The sequence below is a fragment of the Cololabis saira genome, chromosome 13 (genome assembly GCF_033807715.1).
Source record: "Cololabis saira isolate AMF1-May2022 chromosome 13, fColSai1.1, whole genome shotgun sequence".
NCBI classification, from domain to species: Eukaryota; Metazoa; Chordata; class Actinopteri; order Beloniformes; family Belonidae; genus Cololabis; species Cololabis saira.
Window position 1 is genome coordinate 15,861,250 of NC_084599.1, and position 21,474 is coordinate 15,882,723.

At 42.1% G+C, this 21,474-nt stretch overlaps 1 protein-coding gene across 4 annotated transcripts; it reads left to right on the forward strand.

The window, feature by feature from the left end:
* The first annotated feature begins 229 nt into the window (after positions 1–229).
* On the forward strand, positions 230–19,798 carry slain2 (SLAIN motif family, member 2). Of its 4 annotated transcripts, XM_061737955.1 has the most exons (10): positions 230–905; positions 4,089–4,231; positions 9,958–10,125; positions 12,507–12,680; positions 12,779–13,132; positions 13,946–14,095; positions 15,130–15,210; positions 17,210–17,248; positions 17,702–17,912; positions 18,009–19,798. In XM_061737955.1, exons 1-10 carry the CDS (start codon positions 460–462, stop codon positions 18,070–18,072), a joined length of 1,830 nt encoding a protein of 609 aa, XP_061593939.1. In that variant the 5' UTR covers positions 230–459; the 3' UTR covers positions 18,073–19,798. The 4 variants fall into 4 exon arrangements, with proteins under 4 accessions (XP_061593939.1, XP_061593940.1, XP_061593942.1 ...); XM_061737956.1 differs by lacking the exon at positions 17,210–17,248; XM_061737958.1 differs by lacking the exon at positions 15,130–15,210.
* The last annotated feature ends 1,676 nt before the right edge of the window (positions 19,799–21,474 follow it).

Sequence of the window (21,474 nt, forward strand, 5' to 3'; positions counted from 1 at the left end):
CTAGAATTATTGACATTAATTTTTATTGACTTACATTTTTAATTGATATTCATTAATCATTGAATGCCAAGGTTTACTTAAAAAAAAAAGTTAAACAAGATTTCTGCACCAAAATATCGATGCGTACTCTTTTTGTTTTGTCGTTACAAGTGGTCGCGCAAAAAGGTGTTGGTTACGTGCGCGCCCCCGAGGCCGAGCGTGCTGACGTCACGCCGCCTGTTGGTCTTCCACAGTTGGTGACGAGTGTTGTGAAGATGGCCTCGACCCAGCCCGCCCCAGAGTCCGTTCGGCCGAGATGACGGCGCGGAGCTGCTCAAAGTCGGCCCAACACCAAAGTGTCTTCTTCAAACACTTCAGTACAAGTGAAGTGAACGAAAAGAGGGAAGTCTCGGACAGCAGGACGGGCTTGAACCCCTCCACCGACCACCACTACAGACTCCGTCGGGCGGAGCAGCCAGCATGGAGGACATCAACTCCAACATCAACGCAGACCTGGAGGTAAGGAAGCTGCAGGACCTGGTGAAGAAGCTCGAGCAGCAGAACGAGCAGCTGCGGAGTCGCTCCACCATGCTGTCAGGGAACCACAGACCCCACAGCGCCGGCTACGAGCCGCCCGGGGCGGGGCTGGGGGACTACACCGGGGACTACACCGGGGACTACGCCGGGGACTATACCGGGGACCACGGCCGGCTGCCGGAGAACCACCGCCGCTGCAGCCCCCGCCGCTCCTACGACGGCAGCAGCTTCAGGAGGGCGTACGAGGGCGAGGGGGCGTCCGCTCCCTCCGCCCTGGCCCTGGCCACTATGAACTCCCGGTACTCGGACGGAGACACCTCGGTGCTGGATGAAGTGGACATCCTAGACCTGGAGGACATGGACTGTCTGAACGAGGACGAGGACAGCTGGTGAGTGAGTGAGGGACTGGCTGGTCTCGGTGAGGGAAACTTGCCAAGACACAATCGTTTCAGCAGCAGCTTGAAATGTGAAGTCACCCCTGCTGAAGCCTGAATTATGGTTCTGCGTTAAATCGACGCAGACCCTACGCCGTATAGTCCATGTTCCAGACCAGATGTCAGCACCACTCAAGGTGATCAAACTCTCTTATCATTTTTGAAAAGATCCATGTCTGTAGATGATATTTTGGTATGATAACCCTTCCTGAGTGGCAGCTGTATCAGTTATCAGCTCATGAAGTTACCCACCCCTTCAGAACATTACATTTTAGATGCTGGTGCATATCCTGGTTTAGACTCATGTATAGGATATCTGTCTATGTTTCACAATATTGTCTTTGGTATCATTTTAAGCATTCATTCAAGCTAAGATGTGAATCTTTCTGACCAACATAGAGGTCACTGCAGCTCTTTAAACTATAAACAACACACATTTTTACACAATTTTCGCCTAAATGATATAGTATATTTTATCCCTGTGTCATCTAAGAACAACAGAGACACAAAATACAAAAATTGGAATACTCACGGGACCATAAGGATTCAGGAAATGTATCACATCTTAGCTTGAATGAATGCTTTAAAGGTCCCCTTTTAAAATGATACCAAAGACAATATTGTGAAACATAGACAGATATCCTGTACATGAGTCTAAACCAGGATATGCAGCAGCATCTAAAATGTAATTTTCTGAAGGGGGTGGGTAACTTCATGAGCTCATAACTATGATCCAGCTGCCACTCAGGAAGGGTTATCATACCCGAATATCATCTATAGACATGGATCTTTTCAAAAATTATAGTCAACAAGTTTGGTCACCTTGAGTGGTGCTGACAAGTGAAATTTTGGGCTCTGGCCCATGGACTAGTAGGGTTACGGCGTTGCCTACGGCGTAGGCTCTGCGTCCGTGTAACGCGGAAGCATAAACCAGCCGTCATTGTGGAGGAGTCACCCCGCTTGAAGGATGCTGTCTGCCAGCTCGCATGAGCGATGTCAATCCGCCTCTATTAACTGCAGACTGCTTTGTCACACATCCATTGTCGCATCCCTCTCAGCTATTTCCAGTCACATTTGTTGGCTGTTTGTTGTGGAGACACATTTTCTGGGGGCCTCAGACGCAGAGTCAGGGCCCTGAGGTCTTGAATTAGTTTGCTGTACCGTTTTTAGTGGTTGTAATTTGGGCAGATTGCTTGGCTTGTCCATGGCAGTAGTGGTGGCAAGAGATGATGAGAAATCAAAGTTGTTTTCCCTGCTCTGCAGCCATGTGGGAGACGTAGCCATGGTTTTTATTCCTCGTCTGAATTCCCTTCAGCAGAGTTGTTGGCACGAAGCTACAAGTGCTCTGCAGTACGAGCTGAGAGAGGAGCTGAAATAGGACAGTCATCTAATCATGCTGTCATAAAAAGCTATGACACTTTTATAAAGCCTATCACGAGCTTTGCATTTGCAGTCATCACAAACAACAGCTCTTGATGTAATATAAGTAGGTCATATTAGTGTCTTGCAGACAAGGATTACCATTTGAAAACATGTCAAGCTTGTTTTTAGAAATGATCTCACAGCCCACATGTCCATTTTATATTTTTTTGACCACTGTATAGTATTTAAACCATTGTGGCGTGTTTGTTTTTTAAGGCCAGATGGCTTTAAAAAGATGGTTAATGAATGCCAAATTAGTTGCATGAAGTGTTCACTTCATACAGATGATGTCAGCATGTAGCTATTAGCAGAGCACCTTACAGACCACAGAAATGGAGTAGTTATTTGTTAGGCAGTCATTACTGACTGGACATGAAAATAATGATATCTCTTCCTCAGGAAATGGTTATTTTCCTTACTGGGGAGGCCTCATTTGAATGGCTCCTGCTGTAGTAGTAATTGAATTGCTGTAATTGACAACGTTAGAAGATAGTTCTTTATACATCATAGTAGCAGATGCTAATGCTTTTGCAGTCAGTAACGTATAATGTCTGCCAAAGTTTTGTGCTGCGTGGCCTTGTAAATAAATTGAACGTTGACCCGTGGTGGAAAGTTTAATCCAACCATCAGGAATACTAGAAAACAATGGAGACGCATGCTGATAATCTGCTTGCTTATTCTTCCTGAACATGTCTTTATTTTTATATATATATATGACAAACTTGTATTTGTGTATGCCACTTTGCAGCTGTGCTGCTCCTTTGACAGCTACAGATTCCCTCAAAAGCACACGACTTTTAAACTTTGCCCGCTCAGGCTCAGCAGAGCCAGCCTCATTATTGCCGGGTTGTTTTGTCTGACCTCTGCATCAGATTGATCTCTGGGATTATCCCGTAGTGCCTAGCTCTTGCCAGCTTCTGTCACAGACTCCTGTAATCCCATGAATTAGCATCAGACTGGATTAAAATGCTCCCTCCCGCTGCAGTGCTTTGCCTATCAAGAGATGGTTCATGCACTCCTTTTACTGCATTTGCACGGTTCATATGACTGCTTCAGAACGAGGAGTCTGGAGATTTACTATGTGTAAGGCTAAATGTGAATGGCCATATTTGTGTTGATAAACAACCCAGTTCCAGTCCCATTTCAAGGTTGTATTTCCTTGCACTTACTTTATTCTGCCTGTAATGTCTCTGATTTCATTATGAAAGGTTTCTTCCTCGGCCAAGACGGTGCTGACAGCTGCTGACTCAGATTTCCTCTCTGAGTAGAAATTCTTATTTTTTTCAGTTGTGAGAGCCATAAAACCAAATTTGTGTTAATCCTAACTGTCAAACACAAAGTGGGATGCTGATAGCTTTCATTCTGCCTACTCTTTGATGAACCCCTATCTTTGAGATAATTTGGCAGTTCAAATATAGGGCAGCAGACTAAAGTTTAGTTTAAATATTAAACTCATTTTCTCTGTCTTCGTGGACATTTCTTCACTCCTTCAGCCCACTGTAAGATTTAAAATTTTAGTTTTTGTGCCAAGAAGAGCTCAAGCACTTGAATTCCTTGCTGCCTAGACACATGATTTAGGCCTACACCACAATGTGGTGAAACCAGGTCCATCATTGATTGTCAACCTAATCCAGTGTGCAGCTCAGTTACCATTGTGAAGAAGAAGATAGTAGTTTTTGTTCATTTAAGTCAACTGTGTCCTCTTTCCTTTTTTAGGTTATACGAGGCAAAACCGAACAGTCCCTTCCAAAAAGCCTTAAGTCCTATTGTGTGGTGCCGCCAAACTCTGGACAACCCCAGTCCTGAGATGGAGTCAGCCAAGCGCTCCCTCATCCACAGACTGGACCTCACCATGTCAGGTAAACACTCGCCACATCATCAACAGCAGACGTAGTGGAAGTGGTACAAATCAAATTAACATTAGCGGTGTGCTTCTGGATTTGGTATTTTTCTGGATATAATTGGCTTTTCTAGTTTTTGCATTTACGTGTGGTGCATAACGGTCTTCTTGTCATCTTGATTGTGAGGTTGGGAGACTTTTTAAAAACATGACTCAACCAGATTGAAAAAGAGCAAAAACTGCTGTAATTGTTCTTGTTTTTCCTGTGGATGAGTGAATGTTACTCCCATCGCTTGTAGTTTTTGTTGCTTCAAGCAAGTTAACAGTAAGAAGTGGAGTTATGTGACTTTCTTTTTCTTTCTTTAAACCGTGGCTATGATAAGCATACTGTATCTACACGTGATGAAATCAGATCACATTGTTAGTCAGACTGACAGGAAGTTGATGAATGCTTTGAAGTTGGAATTTGAACTCCCATGGTAACGTTTGGCTGAAGATACTACTAAAACTACCAATCCAATCCGGGTAGAGATTTTTTATTGTTGTCTTGTTTTAAACACAGATAACAAATCTTGGTCACAGGTTCCTTGGTTGCATATATTTGACAATTTGTTTTTTCTTTACAAATAATTAATGTGTACCGTAAACTTAGCATTAAACACTTTATAAAGTGTAAATGGGGGAAACCCTTCCCCCACTAAATGCTACTTTTTTGGTTAATTAAATATGTAAGCATCTATCAAAATTCAGAACAAGTTCCTACAAGGAGTATGATTCACATGGGATTGTGTGGTTCAGTTTCACTCATCCAATAAGAAAACAGAAGTGTGCACGTGTGTCTGTGGGGAATTATTACATAGTTGACCCTGTTCTTATGTGAGGACATAGAAGATGAAACGCCGGCAGGTTAAATGCAATTTAAAATTACTGAAGGCCACAAATGATTGAGAATAACAAAGTTTTGTGCGTAGTCCATTGGTATTTGTATGATGTTAAATAAATGTAAAAGGACGTTTGTTGACCTGATAGTAGTAACTACAGATATTTCTTAGGGGTAACTGCCTTCAGCATAATGTCCAGTTCTGTCTTACTCTGCATATTTTGTCTCACTTCACTGTCTCTGGCAAATAGAAATCAACAAATGCAAACAATCGCAGAAATGATACTGAAAATATGAAAATGGGTTACCTTGAAGTTTGTGTAATTAGTAGTTGGCAGTTTATACATCTAATAAAGTGAGCCTCAGCCTTTACGCATACAATGTACTATTTACATTTTTGAAAGTTTTCATCCTGATGCAGCAGTATATTACATCCTCTCGCACTAGAAATACCACCAGTTACAAAATTGATCCATGTTGAAACATCATACGGTACAAGAACGGATGTGAAGTGGAGGTGATACTAAGTGCATGGTGGATGTTTATTAAAGCTGGAGCCAGGAAGGGGCTCAAAATTGTATATTTTAAGAGGTTGAAGCACCAAAAAAAGAAACAAGAGAAAAGCATAGCCAATACCTGCACTGTACAATCATTTTAAAACCTAGCTTCTCTCCTCCACAAAGCAAATTTACTTTGACCATAGCAGAGCTAGGCTAATGGACCAGGGACAGCACACACTCAACCCAGCCCGCACTCCGGACTATATAAAATGCACTCTGGTGCAGCAGCAGAGATGTAAACAAATGTAAGACGTAGACTTGCATTTACAAAGCACCAATGCCGAGCCCCCGGTCTGAGTAAAACATGATTAAGGACAACATTCCTGAACAGAATTCGAGCACCGTATACTTTATCCACCTCACCTTTGTGCAATGCTTGCTCTTTTTGACTTCCACTAATTATAGCCTGTGAGGAAGGAGAACAGGCCTCAAATCCTTGCAGCTAAACTGAGAAGGGTCATTTCCATTTTGACAGTGGCATGTCCATGTGACAGATCATGTTGAGCAATAAGGCTGCTGAAGGTTGTTCACGGGGGTAGGTGGGATTTTCTCTGCGTTGTGCAAGAATCGGGTCTTGGATACACAAACCTCTTGATCAAGAAATTGATACAGACATGTATTTATTTACTTTTTTAGAAAGGCTTGTAAAATAATACATGCAACCTTTTTGTGGGAAGACCCCCACACACACATATTGCACAGAGAAGCAACATGTGGAATCTGCGAAAGAGAGAACAACTTAAATCCTTTGAGGTGTGTAATTCACTGGTTTAATGTGAATAAATTAAATGATTAAATACATTAAATGCTGAGGTCATAAGGATTCTATCTGAAACACTGTTGTTGTTGTTTTTTAAATTCATACACAATCATATACACGTTATTTCTAACATTTGTAAGACTTAGACTCAGCAGATACACCTATCCCTGCCACTATCCTGCTCCTCTTTACACCTGTTGTCTGACAGGAGCATGGAAACCTGCTGCCACGCTTTTACAGGGAAATACTTTTTGACGTCTTGTACACTCACGTAAGGCATTCACATATTTTAAACATGACTTTGCATCTATTGTGAAAGCAGTGGCCGAGCCTTAGTATGTACACACCCTGTTAAAATCATGACAACGTGTCTCAGTTACATAACTAACAGGGCGGAAGCGCCGGGAAGATAGTTCCCAGAGTTAGCCTTGCATGTCAAACAGCACAACTTTATTCATGTCTAATAATGAGCAAACCAATTCTGCAGTCAGAGCTGAACAAATGCCCACAGGTCTTTGCTTTGACAGCTGTCCTGCAGCGTGCACGTCCCGGCTACAGTCGCATAGCTGATCTGCCGTGCTTCCTGCTCATAGAAACTTTTACTTCCCTCGGAGTGGAGTCTGTTTACTTAGTTTAGCTCCTTCTTGCGCTTCTTTGTGGTATTTCATTCCTTTTCCACAAGCTTGTCTTTATGTCCTTCTCTTGTGATGAGCCTACAGCACTCTGCAGCTGTTTTAACAAATTATTTATTTTCATGTCATGTGGACTTAAGTGTCAAGCTTTGTCTTCTTTGCTCGAACAGTTAAGCCCTCTTGGCTTCAAGTGACCTGTTGTCTGCTCGCAGATTTATTTTTATTTTTTTTCTCCTTGTGGAACTTGTCCTTCTTCTATAGGTTGAATACCAGGATAGCATGTCCTCTAGTTCAGCTTCATATCACACTAAATCAAAGTGACATCAACACAATGGGCCAGACCAGGACTTCTTTTTCTTTCCTCTGACTTTTCTACATGTTTTAAGGCATAAAAGGCATAAGGATACAGTTTTTGTTCCCTGTGCTAGTTTTCCCTTTAGATTGATTTGAGGATCCGTGTAATGAGTGTGTTTGTAGGGTTGTGGTGTTAGAGCACATTACCTAACCACCACTGACTCCTCTGACAGGGACCGTGAGCTCTGTCCACAATGCAGTCCCCCTAGTGATTTGTTGCTTAGTCATGCCATAAATAATCTTTCTCCTGTTGGCTCTTACAGTACTCTTTTAATGGAGGGTTGTTTATGAGCTGCATACAGTCATTGTATATATTTGGTCATATACTTACAGTCTACCGTGTCTGATCAGGAAGCGATTTGTTTTTTGTAAGGAAAACAAAATATGTACCGGTTAAATGTGTGCAGCATTACAGACGTGCATGTTGCAGCATTGTTGACATTCCTCTGTAGCTGACCCGTACAGATGGCAGCAGAGTGGACGTGATGATCCTAAATAATGCAGGAGGACAGAGTGCAGAGCTAGAGAGGTGGAGTTTATGGGGAAAAAACGTGGCAGGAGCTGTATGGACAGAGGAGGAATTTGATCTTTATAAAGGCTTCTTTCCAGTCACCACCGACTTGTTTAAACACACCCCATAGAAAGAGAGTGAAACAGAGGAATGAGGAGAATGAATGCTCTCGGAAACATCCAACATCCAAACCACCAAAAGTTTCCCAGTGACCAGCGACCAGCAGCCGGAGCCTGATCGTCTGAGCTCATGACTGAGAGCTCGGGGCTGCCGAGCAGAGCTATTTGACTGCTGCCTCGCAGGGTTTCACAGAGAGCTGCATTGTGCCGCCTATGGATTGAATGGCATGTATTGTTAGGGTGTCCCTCAGCTAATGATGCATGAACTCTATCAGACCCACGCTCAGCATACGGTGTAAGAGACTCCACCAGACTGACAGCACAGTGTAGAGCTTTCATAAAAGTGCCGGTCTGACTGGACTCAGACTCTGCTGACGCTGGATGTGTTACACAGGGAGGGCCCGCAGGCTGCGTCAGCGTCAATAACTGGGCACATTGAGACACAAGGCAAAACAATTCAATTTGGACAACTCAATTACGCTAATGTCATTCATTATTATTATTTAGTGAAAAAAAAAGTTAGTTGTGCATTTTTCTTCATGATCTGAAGTGAGTGCTTTCAAATTGAGCAACTATTAATACATCTAATATTAGTAATTAGCTTTTACTAGACGGTAAATATCCATGCAGTCAAAATGACCTTTTTTTTTTTCTTCCATTAACTTAACCACTGATTTGAACATATATTTGGATATTTTAAGTAGGGGTGGGTATTGGGAAGGACCTCACGATACGATACGCATCACGATACTTGAGCCACGATACGATACACATTGCGATATCCTGATTATGCGATATCCCGATTATTATATTCTACATAGTTCACCGAAAAATTTAAAAATGCATTACACATCTTAAAATCCAAGTTGTATATATGTACATCAGATGATAGTGATGATCTTAAAATCCGAGTTGCACGTTCATCAGATTATAGTGACAATTCATGGGACAAACTGAGTCAAAACAATGTTTTATTATAACTATACAAGCTAAAGTTACAACATATTTGTATGTTTTTCATATTATTTACATCATATGAAATTAACATTAAATTTAGTATGAGGTTGCTTTAATTATGTGGCAAATGATAATAAACACAAGAAAGATGGGTACTAAAACCAAGGACAGGCACAGTGATCAGTCAGTATAGATATAAATCCATAAATAAATAAACCTCTGTCCATTATTTTTCATTTTTTAAGGACAGGCAATTGTGTTATATAAAAAATAAATTATAAAATGAAATAAAACGTGAAATAAAACCTGAGCTCAGTGCAGGGCCCTCCCAGGGTTGGTAGAGAGTGGCAATGCCCAGGACTGTCACTTAGGTAGGAGCACTGGGTGATATAATGGGAAAAAAATCGGGGATAAAAAATATTTAAAAAAAAATAAATAAAAAAAAAATCGATATTCAAATTTTGAATATCGATATTGAATCGGCTGGAAAAGTATTGCGATATATTGCCATATCGATATTTTTGCCCACCCCTAATTTTAAGTCAAGCTTCCTTTTCTTATCAGAACTGTATGACATTGACAAAATACAGAAATGTTGCATTACGGTTGTTGACTGGTGAATCAAAACAGGTACAAACAGAGACTTTAAAAAGGAAGCCAAATATGTATATAAACATGTTTATGTTCAATTATAAGAAATGATGGAACATTCAGATTAATGGGACTTGGTATAACCATAGTAATATCAGTGTACCACGATAAAGTGTAAAACTAGTGTTATTGTGGTGTTATATGTTTGTATTTCTTTTTTTTTTTTGGTCCCATTTTTTTGTTCAGTCTTAACTTGTATAATAACATTTAACAGACAGATAAGTGTTTTCAAAGAGCAGTTTTTATCTGCTCTTATCTTCTTCTTTCTGATTTTTCTACCATAACATGGATTGATATTGTAGTTGTTGTTTGACTTTGCAGCCAACAAGCGCAGGAGCCTTTATGGAAGTCCCTACTTCCAGCAGAGCTGTGGAAGCCCATACAGCACAAATGCAGCTAACAGCCCTTACAACAGCGGCTTCAGCTCCCCCTCCTCAACGCCCAGCAGGGTGCCCATTGTCCGGCAGCAGCTGATGCCCGGTAACTCAGGTAAGGGGTCCCGCAGGGGTTCACTGTTGCAGTTTCCTTTTTCTTTTTTTTTTTTTAGTCTTAGGCCCAATCCCAATTCAACTTCACTCGCCCTTCTTTTCTCCACTCGCCCTTCTTCTAAGATTTTAGGGCACTTGAGATCTAGGGCACTTGGCCCAGGTGCCTGTCCCAATTCTCCTACTCCCCCTCGTTTTCATCCCTACCCTGATCAGGAAGCTGAGAGCCAAACACTGTTTTAATTTCAGCTGTAGCGCTGTTAATATGGCACTTTATTAAGTTTTAATATTTTTTCAGGCTCAAAAATAACCGTTAAGATCCCCAACCGGGGCTCAGTTTATCCAAATAACGCCTGTTAAGAAATTTGACTCGACGTTTTCGGAGATGAGAAGAGCCCCCGGCCCCGGGGAGCGGCAGCAGCTCACAGCCGGGTGGACAGACGTGTCCGCCCGGTCAACCCAGGAGAGAAACCTGCAGCTCTGTTGAGAATTACGCTGGCTGAAATAAATAATTTAGGAAGATGTTGGTTTGATAGATGAAATCTTACAGTTGTAGCTACGCCTGTTAAGAAATTTGCTCCGAAATTTCGAGATTTCTGTCTGCCAGCTCCGGAGCTTATGGGTCCGCGTTAAATCGACGCAGAACTTACGGCGTAGGTTACGTAACCTACGCCGTAGTGCTCTGCGTTGGTGTAACGCGGAACCATAAATCCCTTTGTTCTGGCGTGATCTTCGGCAACTTTATCTGAAAGTGTGTAAATTACCCAGATAACAGCTTGATTACTTGGTGGTTTCTGAAAATTATTATATCAGAAACATCCAAAACAAATCTGACGAGTCACAGGATTATTTCTCTCTGTTTCTCACAAAAAAATGCTTGCTCCCTTGGTCACAATCTGAGACGACTCTGCCTGTTTCTCGGTCAGCGAGTCAAATCGACGCAGAGCCTACGGCGTAGTTTACGTAGCATTCTGGGAAATTTTCATAGCCCTTCGCTCGCAAAGTCAGCATGTGAAAACCCTCGATTTGAAGGGGCTATTCTCAGCCCCTCGCCCTCGTTATGCCCCCTCCCCCTAGGTGAAAAGAGGATTTGGGACACCACTACCCTCACGGGAACGCGCAAAATTTAGGGGAAGTGAAGAAAACGAGGGCGAGGGGGTCAATTGGGACGCAGCCTTATACAACAAATAGACAAACAAAAATGATGATGATGTTATGTCATGACAATGTCCAATCAGCTCAAATGACCTGTTTAACTGATAGCGTCCTCTATTCCTCCAATAAATGCATACCATTTCACCCATTTCCTGTGGAAGATCACTCCCTTGGACCTCAAACAGAAAGTCATCTTCTCCATAGCATATATTTCTCTAACTCTGTCCATCCATTGATTAAGACCTGGGGTCTCAGGTTTATACCAGTTCTTGGTGATTGTCTTTTTACAGGCCATTAGCAATATTTTGCACAGATACCAGTCTTCCTTCTTAACCACATCATCTGTCAAATCACAGAAATACAGAACTTTAACATCATTAGGAACCTTATATCCCAAAATCTTTCCCACAGCGATACATATGTGGATTTTTGGACATAACCAGAAGATATGAGAGTGATCAGCGTTCAAGTTTCTACACTGCCTCCAGCACTGTTCCTGTGATTGAGAAAATTTGCTCCTAATATTTGGTGTGACAAAGTAGCGGATCAAATTTTTCCAACCAAATATTCTCCACTTCTTTGAACTTGTGGATGAATGCTGTGCACTCCACATTGAACGCCAATCCTCCTGCGACATTTCTATATTTAGTTCCTTCTCCCATTTTACTTTAATGTATCCTGTGTTACCCGTTCTGTTTCTGAAGGCCCTGATATATTCTGGAAATAATTTTTTTACTCTTAATTTTATAGGCTTCAGTCAGAACATCTATCACTACATTACCTTCCTTAGTCAATGTTGATTTTATTCTTTTGTCATAGTAGTCTCTTATTTGTAGGTATCTGAAAAATTCCTTATTTTCAAGTCCAAATTCCTTTTGTAATTCCCCAATACTTTTAAAGGATCCACCGTGAGTTATGTGTACATATTGCGGTAATACCCATGTCCCACCATCGTCGGAAACCAACATCACTGATTCCTGGCTTAAATTTGGGATCCAGAGCAGGCCAAATTAATAATTTGATGTCCCCCTCCATATTATATTCTTTCACCATCCTACTCCAAATATCCATTGTTTGTTTAATAATCTCATTATTGCTTTGTCGAGACATTTTATTTCCTATGTCTCCTAATGATGTTTGAATTTGGAAAGTATCTATCTTGGCCTCTATAATTTTGCAGTTTCCTTTTTCATAGGTGACTAATGTGTTCATGAATTATTTCCTCACTAGTACATCAGCGAAATTCTGCATCGGAGAGGAATCCTCCGGCGATTAGTCCTCAGTCGTCGATAGACAGTGAGCTGAGCACATCCGAGATGGATGAAGACTCGGTGGGCTCCTCAACTACCTACAAACTCAATGATGTCACCGATGTCCAGATACTGGCACGCATGCAAGAAGAGAGTATGTACCTGGATCATTTTCATCTCCAGCAGTATTCTCAGGTTTTCCGCAGTCAATCGGTTTCATTTACGTTTTTAACTCTCACTGTTTGTTGCTAGGTTTGCGTCAGGATTACGCAGCGACGGCGTCTAGACGGAGCTCGGGTTCGTCCTGCCACTCCCTGCGGCGCAGCACCTTCAGCGACCAGGAGCTGGATGCTCACAGCCTGGAGGACGAGGAAGAGGCGGTGCACCTGTCCTTCCCCCTGCCCTCCAACCGCTTTAGCCCCTCCCCTCGCCATTCTCCCCGGCCCTCTCCCAGGAACTCCCCCCGCTCCCGCTCCCCCGCTCGCTCCATCGACTACAGCCACAGTCGCGGCTCCCCACAGCCCATCATCAGCCGCCTGCAGCAGCCTCGCCACTCGCTGCAGGGCCACGGCCACGACCTGCAGACCAACGTGGTGAAGAACGAAGGTAAAAAATCCAGAGGTGTCAAGTACCGAAGTACAAATACTTTGTTACCTTACTTAGTAGAAATTTAGGTTATCTATACTTCACTGGAATAATTATTTTTCAGACGACTTTTTACTTTTACTCCTTACATTTTCACGCAATTATCTGTACTTTTTACTCCTTACATTTTAAAAACAGCCTCGTTACTCTATTTCATTTCGGCCTTTAAAAAAATACTATCCAGTTAAATTGCTCCATCCGGATAGAGTGAATTTGGTTGTGGTTGTTTCAGATGTTCTTGTCCAGTTTTGTTCTTACATCCGTTCCCTCAGATTCCTGCAACTAAACTTGGATGTACATTCCAATAAACATTAGGATAAATGATAACATGCCTCTGAAGTTTGACTTTTTGCACCATTACAATACTTATAGGCATCTAGTCATCATATCTCCTGCTCTCTGAAACACATGTTAATGCTCAATAGTACACATATATGGTTCTTTAATATATTTGCATTATACTAAGATGCATTCATTTTTAATGGCTTTTGTCCTTAATGGCTTTTTTCCCCCTTACATTACTTTTACTTTTATACTTTAAGTAGTTTTGAAAGCAGTACTTTTATACTTTTACTTGAGTAAAAAACTTGAGTTGATACTTCAACTTCTACAGGAGTATTTTTAAACTCTAGTATCTATACTTGTACCTGAGTAATGAACGTGAATACTGAAGACACCTCTGAAAAAAATCCAAACATTAAAACGGAAGGGGGGACTTTACGAGTTTCTTTGTCATTCAGCTTGAGTTGATTCCTTTCTGCGCTGCTGTTGTAGAAAAGCTGCGTCGTAGTCTTCCCAACCTCACGCGCTCCTCGGCGACGGCAGCAGCTCAGGCACAAGAACCTGTAAAGAACAGCCGCAGCTGCGAGTCGAACCTGCAAGTGCCAAACGGTGGCTCCCCCCGACACCAGAACCAGTCTGCAAGTGAGTATTGTCTTATACACAGACTTTAGACTTGTTATTGTGACTTTATATCTATATTTGTTTTACCCAGTGAGCTCAGTAACATGACAGACTGTAATCTGGTGTTAGCCACTGGCTGGACCCACAATGTGCTGCTCTGTAGTGATATGGCTTTGGTGTTTGGGGACCATTTTCATCTTTTATTAATTCTGGTTGCAATACCTCTTTTTATTCTCACGTTTTTTTTCTTACTGGTATACCTTCCACTTTTTAAAAAAGCACTCATCCAGCTCGATATGAACGCATGACACCGGCACCACAGAATCCACCAGTGCTCCTGCAAGAGTCTGTGACATTAGCACTGCTTTAAGTCTTGAGTTCAATGGTTTAACGATCTTTCGGAGCTTAAAGTCCCTCCCTGCAAGTGAAGACTATCTATTTGATGTGATCCTCTAAAGGGAGAAAAGGGTAATGGTGTTGTCCTTAATCTGGAACCAGTAATCCTCTGTCACTAGAGGCAGATAGGAGGGAGGTCAAAGGATGGGTTTCTGCTGCTCGTATGTGTTGTGACCGCCTTCATCCTCTTTCAGCTACCCCTCTGTGGGAGAGGGGAGTGTTCATGTGGCCTGAGCTTTTGGCCTCATACATTATAGCGGAGATTCTGGTTTCCCCAGAGGTTTTTTTAGTTTCTTGCACATGTCCTCTGAGCTTTGGCTGCTTTGGGAATGTGGGTCATTTTAACGGCTGCTTCACTGTTTTCTCTTGACTGCAAAGCATGTGCGATGGAAAGCACCCTCTTCTCTTCTGCTTTTTCTTGGACTGATTGTAAAGTTTCACAGCATCACTGACTCTTTGCTCCGGCAGCCTTTCTGCCTCCTCGAGTAGGAGAAGCTGTTTTGGGGGAGCTTGTGTATGGAGCCCCCTGGTGGCTGGAAAGTGCACCTTCACTTGAACTTCCTTCGCTCTTTCAACAGCCCCTTTTATTCTACATGAAAATTGTGACTCTCAGGTAGAGGTACGTCACACTCCCATGATGACATGTGCCTGTTTTCCAGCTCAGCTCCTGAGATACTCCACTCCTTCTCGTTCGTCCCCGAAACCCAAACAGCTCCTCAAAACCCCAACTGCCCTTCGAGGTAACAATATGCTCCCATGCCAGCTGGAACCTGTGAGGTGGAGCTCACAGACGTACTTGTGCACAATATGACTGTGTTTTGGAGGGTTTGAGTATTGATGAGCTTAAGTGATGAACTAGCTGCCTTTATGGAGGTGAAATTGATTGAGGGGAATGCATCTATTTGCATTTCCCAGTTTGTCGTCTCTTTGAGGTAAGGTACCGCGCACTTATGTCCTTTGGCTTTTTTTGCAAGACTTAAGCTTAGAAGTTGATGATTATTGGATAAGATAAGCGTGATCTTTTACTCTCACACATATACAAGCGTACAAGAAGGATCTAACAACTTGAAGAGAGCACTGGATTGTGTTGTTTATAAAGAGAGAAAAATGTCAACGCATAGGCTCAGTGTTGACAAAATGTTTTCTTATGTTGGTCATCTGGTTCTCATCATGGCCTCAAAAAAAGTACACGGTCACAAGGAAACGCAGTTAATCAGTAATGTAACGGTAGTGCTCTTACAATGTTTTTATTTTTTTTTTAGTGTTATTAGCAAAGGCATTGCTTAAATTTAGAAGTCTTTCCATTATTTGTTGTTTTATTATTATTAAAGGCCCCAGCTTTTCCTAAATCTAAATTGTTTAAAAATGATTTATAGTTTCTCAGATTTCATGTCATTATGGTCGCAAGGAGCACATGAGTGATGAAATAATCTAAAAAAGGTATTTGAGAACCCTCAAAGTTTCACACCATTTATTTATTTTCCAAACTTTTGTGACGACGTCAAGAGGAAGCGGAGCTTGCAGACTGGGCAGTACTGGCCCCCACCTGAGCTCTGCCTCGCCCCCGTGAAACCACGGCCCCAACCAGAGACCCACCCTTTGAGGAAAGGGAGAGACATTTGTTTTTTTTGAGGAGGGGGGTTGGTCCAAATGTACACAATATTGCCATCGATACAGTCCTTCCACAACTAACAATGTGTCAATACTGTTCTGTCCACGTGAGGGAGGTGAGCTGGACAACACAAGTGACCGGCAACAACAAAGCTGGATGTCGGGGAGAAAGGAGGCTCGTGCTCTAGGGAGCCAGTAGTTTCTTTGAGTCACAGCCGACTTCAAACTTTTGAGTTTCGCTACTTCAACACAATAAGTTGACTTTAAAATAACGTACTATGGACCATTTAGATATTTTATTTGTTGTTGTTTTTTTTAATTGAAAACAAAGTCCACAACGACCATGCAGACTTACATTCACATTCACACCTACGGGCACGTCAGAGGGACCAGTGAACCCACCACAGATGCAGAAGGCACGTTCAAACCCTGAACCTCTCAGCAGCTATCACGGACGTTTGACCTTTTAACATGAATTAAAATGTAGTTTTCACCATGTTTTTACAAAATGAATGCAAATTCAACATTTGAAATGATGTCGTCTGTTAAACATTAGCTGCAGTGTCAAGCAGCAGCTCTTTGAGTGATGAGAGACACAAGTGCCACCACATCAAGATCATCTTTGAGGGGACTGCGTTCAATCACCACAGAGCAATCATGTAATAAAAACTTGGTCTGAACCTCACCAACAAAGTAGCTCAACATATAAGAGTTTAATGAAAATGTTTGTGCATTTTATTATTTGGATGTAATTGAACCCGGATCCTTTATCATGAAGCTGAGATTAAGAGGAAAGCTTGTGTTAGCTTGCTGCTTCCTGTATGGAGGCTGAGGTGTTTCTACGCTGCATTAGTGTCCTGCAGTAGACGCTGGACTCCATCCCTCGCTACCACTGACCACAAACATACTATTTGACAACCTCACCATTTCAGACAGGTTGACGGTGAAACATAGTAGACTTCTCCCACCAGACCAGAGGGATTATTGCCCTTGTTGATCACCAGTCATGTAAGTTTGTTCAGACGATAAGCAGGCGCAGAGAAACCAACCGATCCTCATCGTCAGCACCTTCCTCCCTGCTCTGAATTAAGGCCTGTCTCTGTTGTCTTCGTCTTTGTCTCTGTCCAGTCCCACTCTCCTGTTGCTTTGGAGAAGAAGGTGATTTCAGTGAGTATTCACTGACGGCTTCCACCCTTTTTGAATATTGTAACTGTGATCCAGTGCCGTGGTTGTGTTGACGCCGTGCTCCCGGTTTTCACTCGTATTAGCCTTTTGTTTGTGAATCACCTCATTCTCTCAACACATCAAGAATCATAGTAGGCAGCCATTTTAGCTGAGCTTTTCTGTTCGTTTCATGCTTGAAAGATTATTTTGGTAGTTTTTAAAATGTTGTAACACATCTGACTTGTGAAAGCGGAGTGGATGTGGTTAACAAAGACCAATGCATACTGTGCTTCATGCCGTTCCTAACAGACGTACTCTGGCATCATGTCTAATGATCCTCATACCATTGTTCTCTCTCATTATGTCATTTTTAAACTGGTCGACTGAAAACACTTAAAACTTCCTCTTGTAATCCGTTTATATATCTGACTCCATCCCTGCTCTGCCTCTCACCAGTCCCTTCTCCTAGTAAGCTGCGAAGTCCTGCCACCCCATCCCCGCTGGCTTTGCGGCAGCCGGTAAAGGCGACCTCCACCCCTAACTCTGCCACCTCCACCCCCACCCGCTCCCTGGCTACCCCGCGCAGCGGCCTGCCCCGACCCAGCGCTTCCACGGGAGGAGGAGGCATCCCGCTGCCCCGCAGCAAACTGGTCCAACCTGTGCGCAGGTTTGCACATTAGCAGGCACACCGGCCTCATCTTGTACGCTTACTTGTGAATAAAAATGTTAATGTTTTTGTTTGTTTCCTACCCGTCCTCCTCAGATCTCTACCTGCTCCTCGGTCCTATAGCGGCACAGGGGAAAACTGGAGAGAAGGCTGCTACTGAGTCCACCCAGCAGGGGGCTCTCCAGTCACACTAAGGAGGCAAATCATACAATATGGCACTTTATGTACCTTGATAACTATAATAGCAGAGAGAGAGAGAGACATTAATTCCCGAAACATTTACAATCAAGAATTGACACAAAAAAAAAATTAAAAGAAGAGGATATCATCCACATTGTGTCACAGAAGGCCTCCCATCGTGCTACTCTGTGTGGATTAGTTCTGGTGAATTCAGGCATGACGACCCAGAAAAACTCAGAAAATGCCAAAGAAACCAGCCCGACTCCAGCTACACCTACAGAGGAAACATCACTTGCCTTGGTTTGACTGCAGCATCCACGGGACAGTCTGCATCCCTACATGCCCACTCTTCCTCCCTGCTCCTCCTCCTGCTCTTCTTTTCACCTCCTCAGGTTGAAATGTTTCCACGCATTTCTGTCGTTGCGCTCTGTGTTGACGGACGGTGGTGATGGATCTCTATGCTGTGCAGGTGACCCGACATGTTAGATAATTGTTGATGTCTTGCAGCAGTGAAAGCACCTCTTTGTGGAGATAACTCGTAGGAATTTGTTCCTCCTTTCAAATCAGCCAGAATGTATGCATAAGTTTTGTTTTTGGAAAAAATTATTTATTCAAATTATTTAAAAGGCTTATGTCTAAACATCCATATCAGTATTTTGTTTGAAAATTTCAGTTGTTTAAAATGTAAACTTTTGAACCTCAACTGCAAGCTAACTCTCCAAAGCCTTCCTTTTAGTTTTCAAAGTGTCAAATGAGGATTGGCGAGAAACCTTAGTGACAGACGACGCCTCAGCCAAAGCCTCAGTTCGCCAAGATCACAGTACTATGATGTTCTCAAAGTGGTCAGTTCAAAAGACGGTTGGTGTTAGATTCGAGTTATATTGTCATCGGACACTGACTGCATTTATTGAAGAAAAACAAGTTGTCTCTGTCATTTATCCAGCCACTGGAGACAAGAAGACTTCAATGTGGTTCAGATTTTTCAGTGTGTATTCATGCCATGAAAAAAAAAAAAGGAAAAGGTTTTAAAATTGTCTTGGAAAAACTGAATTAAGTTGAATAAGATTTGACTGGCTTTCACTTGTGCTTTGAGCATGAATCAAAAGGCATGCCAGTGTTAGGAGAGATGTTCTGGTAATCGGTGTGGTGGGAGTCTTCAACTAGTGCCTATAATTTAAAGTTTCACTTGAGTTTGAGCGTATTTTTCTTCTGTTTGTCTGTTTATCATTTTGTGCCAATTTGGGGCTTTACCGATGTTGCTTTTAACTTTGCATCTGTGCTTGGTCTGCGATGGGCTGGCGAGGGCGTCTCCCTCGGTCGTTCCGGGTGAGCGCTTGGACCGGCCCCGGACGGGATGAAGCAGTCCACAAAACAGATGGATGGATGATCTATGCTTGACTGATTTGCTTGGCTGTTTGTTTTTGTAACTGAACAAAACATTTATATTGCTTTAAAAATGTTTATTGTGCGCCTTTGTATTTATGACAAATTAGTCATTCTGTAAATGAAACTATTTATTAAAGAGAGGTGCCTCTGTCAAATCTTAGATTCAGTGGGAAGTCAGGATGAATGTTGCAGAAAAAACAAAAATGGACATATTCCACACATTTGGTGTGCATGTTTTTATTATTGAACTTTTTTTTAAATCCACCCTGACATTTGGTTTCCCTGTGTAAAATCACAATTTAAATAAAAACTAAAAGTTGTCTTTTTTTGTAAGTCCTAGAGCTTTTTACAGAATAAACAGCTTTGCAGTACTTAATAAACATGAGAGCAAAGTCCTACTTTTACTGAGGTAGGTGAAGAGTATCTATTCCCCATCAGATTATTACTAGACATTCATTCTTTAAGGAGGCTCAGAGTCCTCTGAGCTCTGCAACTCAAACAAACTGGGCAACCTACATTTGTTTTTTAAGGTTCAATAAAATAAAGATAAAACGCTGGATCAATCAAAAAATATGTAAACTGTATATATGACAGAAACCAATATTTACAGTCATGAAGATATTACACAAACACTCGACACTGACTAATGAAAGTTGAGCAGAGCAACGGCCTGTGGGAAGAGTCTGTGACAGGTGGTTTCGGTGAGCAGTGCTCTGTAGCGCCTACAGGCTGATTTATGGTTCCGCGTTACACATCGATTTAACGCAGAACCATAATTCAGGTTAAACAGAGAGGGGAGAAGTTTGAAAAGTGTGTGTGTGTGAGGGGTCTGCAGAAGTGTTCCCTGCCCGTCTCCTGACCGGTGAAGATCAGCCCCAGGTAGTTTTTCCACAGACCTTACTGTCTGATGCAGACTACTGCAACCTGTTTGGTGGCCGATCCAAACCAGGTCGCGATGGAAGAGCACAGGGCAGCTCCCGGGGCAGGTTGTGCTTCCTAAAAATAAATAGTTTTTTTTGTCTTATATATATTTTTATCTCAGATTGCTTCCCATTTTATCACCCAGTGCTCCTGCTTAAGTGACAGTCCTCCTCTGCCCCGGGTGGCCAGAAGGGGGCAGTGTAAGTAAATACATTTAAAAAAATAAATATATATAATTTACATATGCAGGGGCGCCACTAGGGATTTTGGACTCCATTGAAAGTTCAAGTTTATTTATTTATAAAGCACTTTAAAAACAACAACAGCTGACCAACGTGCTGGACAAGTGAAATAAAAAGAAAACAGGACAACATAAAACACATAAATGAAATATAACAATCATGGCGAGTAAAAATGAGTTTTAAGATAAGATTTTAAAACAGCCATAGAAGGAGCCAGGAGAAAAGGAGGAGAAAAGAATCTTTACAGGGCCCCCAACACAGCAGGGATTTTTTTTTAATGCTATTTTACAGAAAATTATGCATTTTAATGACATGTTAGTTAATAACCTAGTGTCATTATTTTTTTCTGTCTTATTTCATTATCACTGGGGCCCTTTCTGGCCCCCCATCAATCATGGGCTCCTAGGATCCGTCTCCTTCACCTCCCCTTTTTGGCGCCCCAACATATCTATCCATCCATCCATCCATCCATCTATCTATCTATCTATCTATCTATCTATCTATCTATCTATCTATCTATCTATCTATCTATCTATCTATCTATCTATCTATCTATCTATCTATCTATCTATCTATCTATCTATCTATCTATCTATCTATCTATCTATCTATCTATCTATCTATCTATCTATCTATCTATCTATCTATCTATCTATCCATCTATCCATCTATCCATCCATCCATCCATCCATCCATCCATCCATCCATCCATCCATCCATCCATCCATCCATCCATCCATCCATCCATCCATCCATCCATCCATCCATCCATCCATCCATCCATCCATCCATCTAGTATTGCCGACTAGTGTCAGCAAAATGTTTGGATTCAC

Coding starts and splice junctions, on each gene's coding strand:
- slain2 (XM_061737955.1), top strand. CDS start 460: ATGGAGGACATCAACTCCAACATCAACGCAGACCTGGAGGTAAGGAAG. Junction 906..4,088: donor AACGAGGACGAGGACAGCTG/GTGAGTGAGTGA, acceptor TTCCTTTTTTAG/GTTATACGAGGCAAAACCGA. Junction 17,249..17,701: donor TGGAGAAGAAGGTGATTTCA/GTGAGTATTCAC, acceptor GCCTCTCACCAG/TCCCTTCTCCTAGTAAGCTG.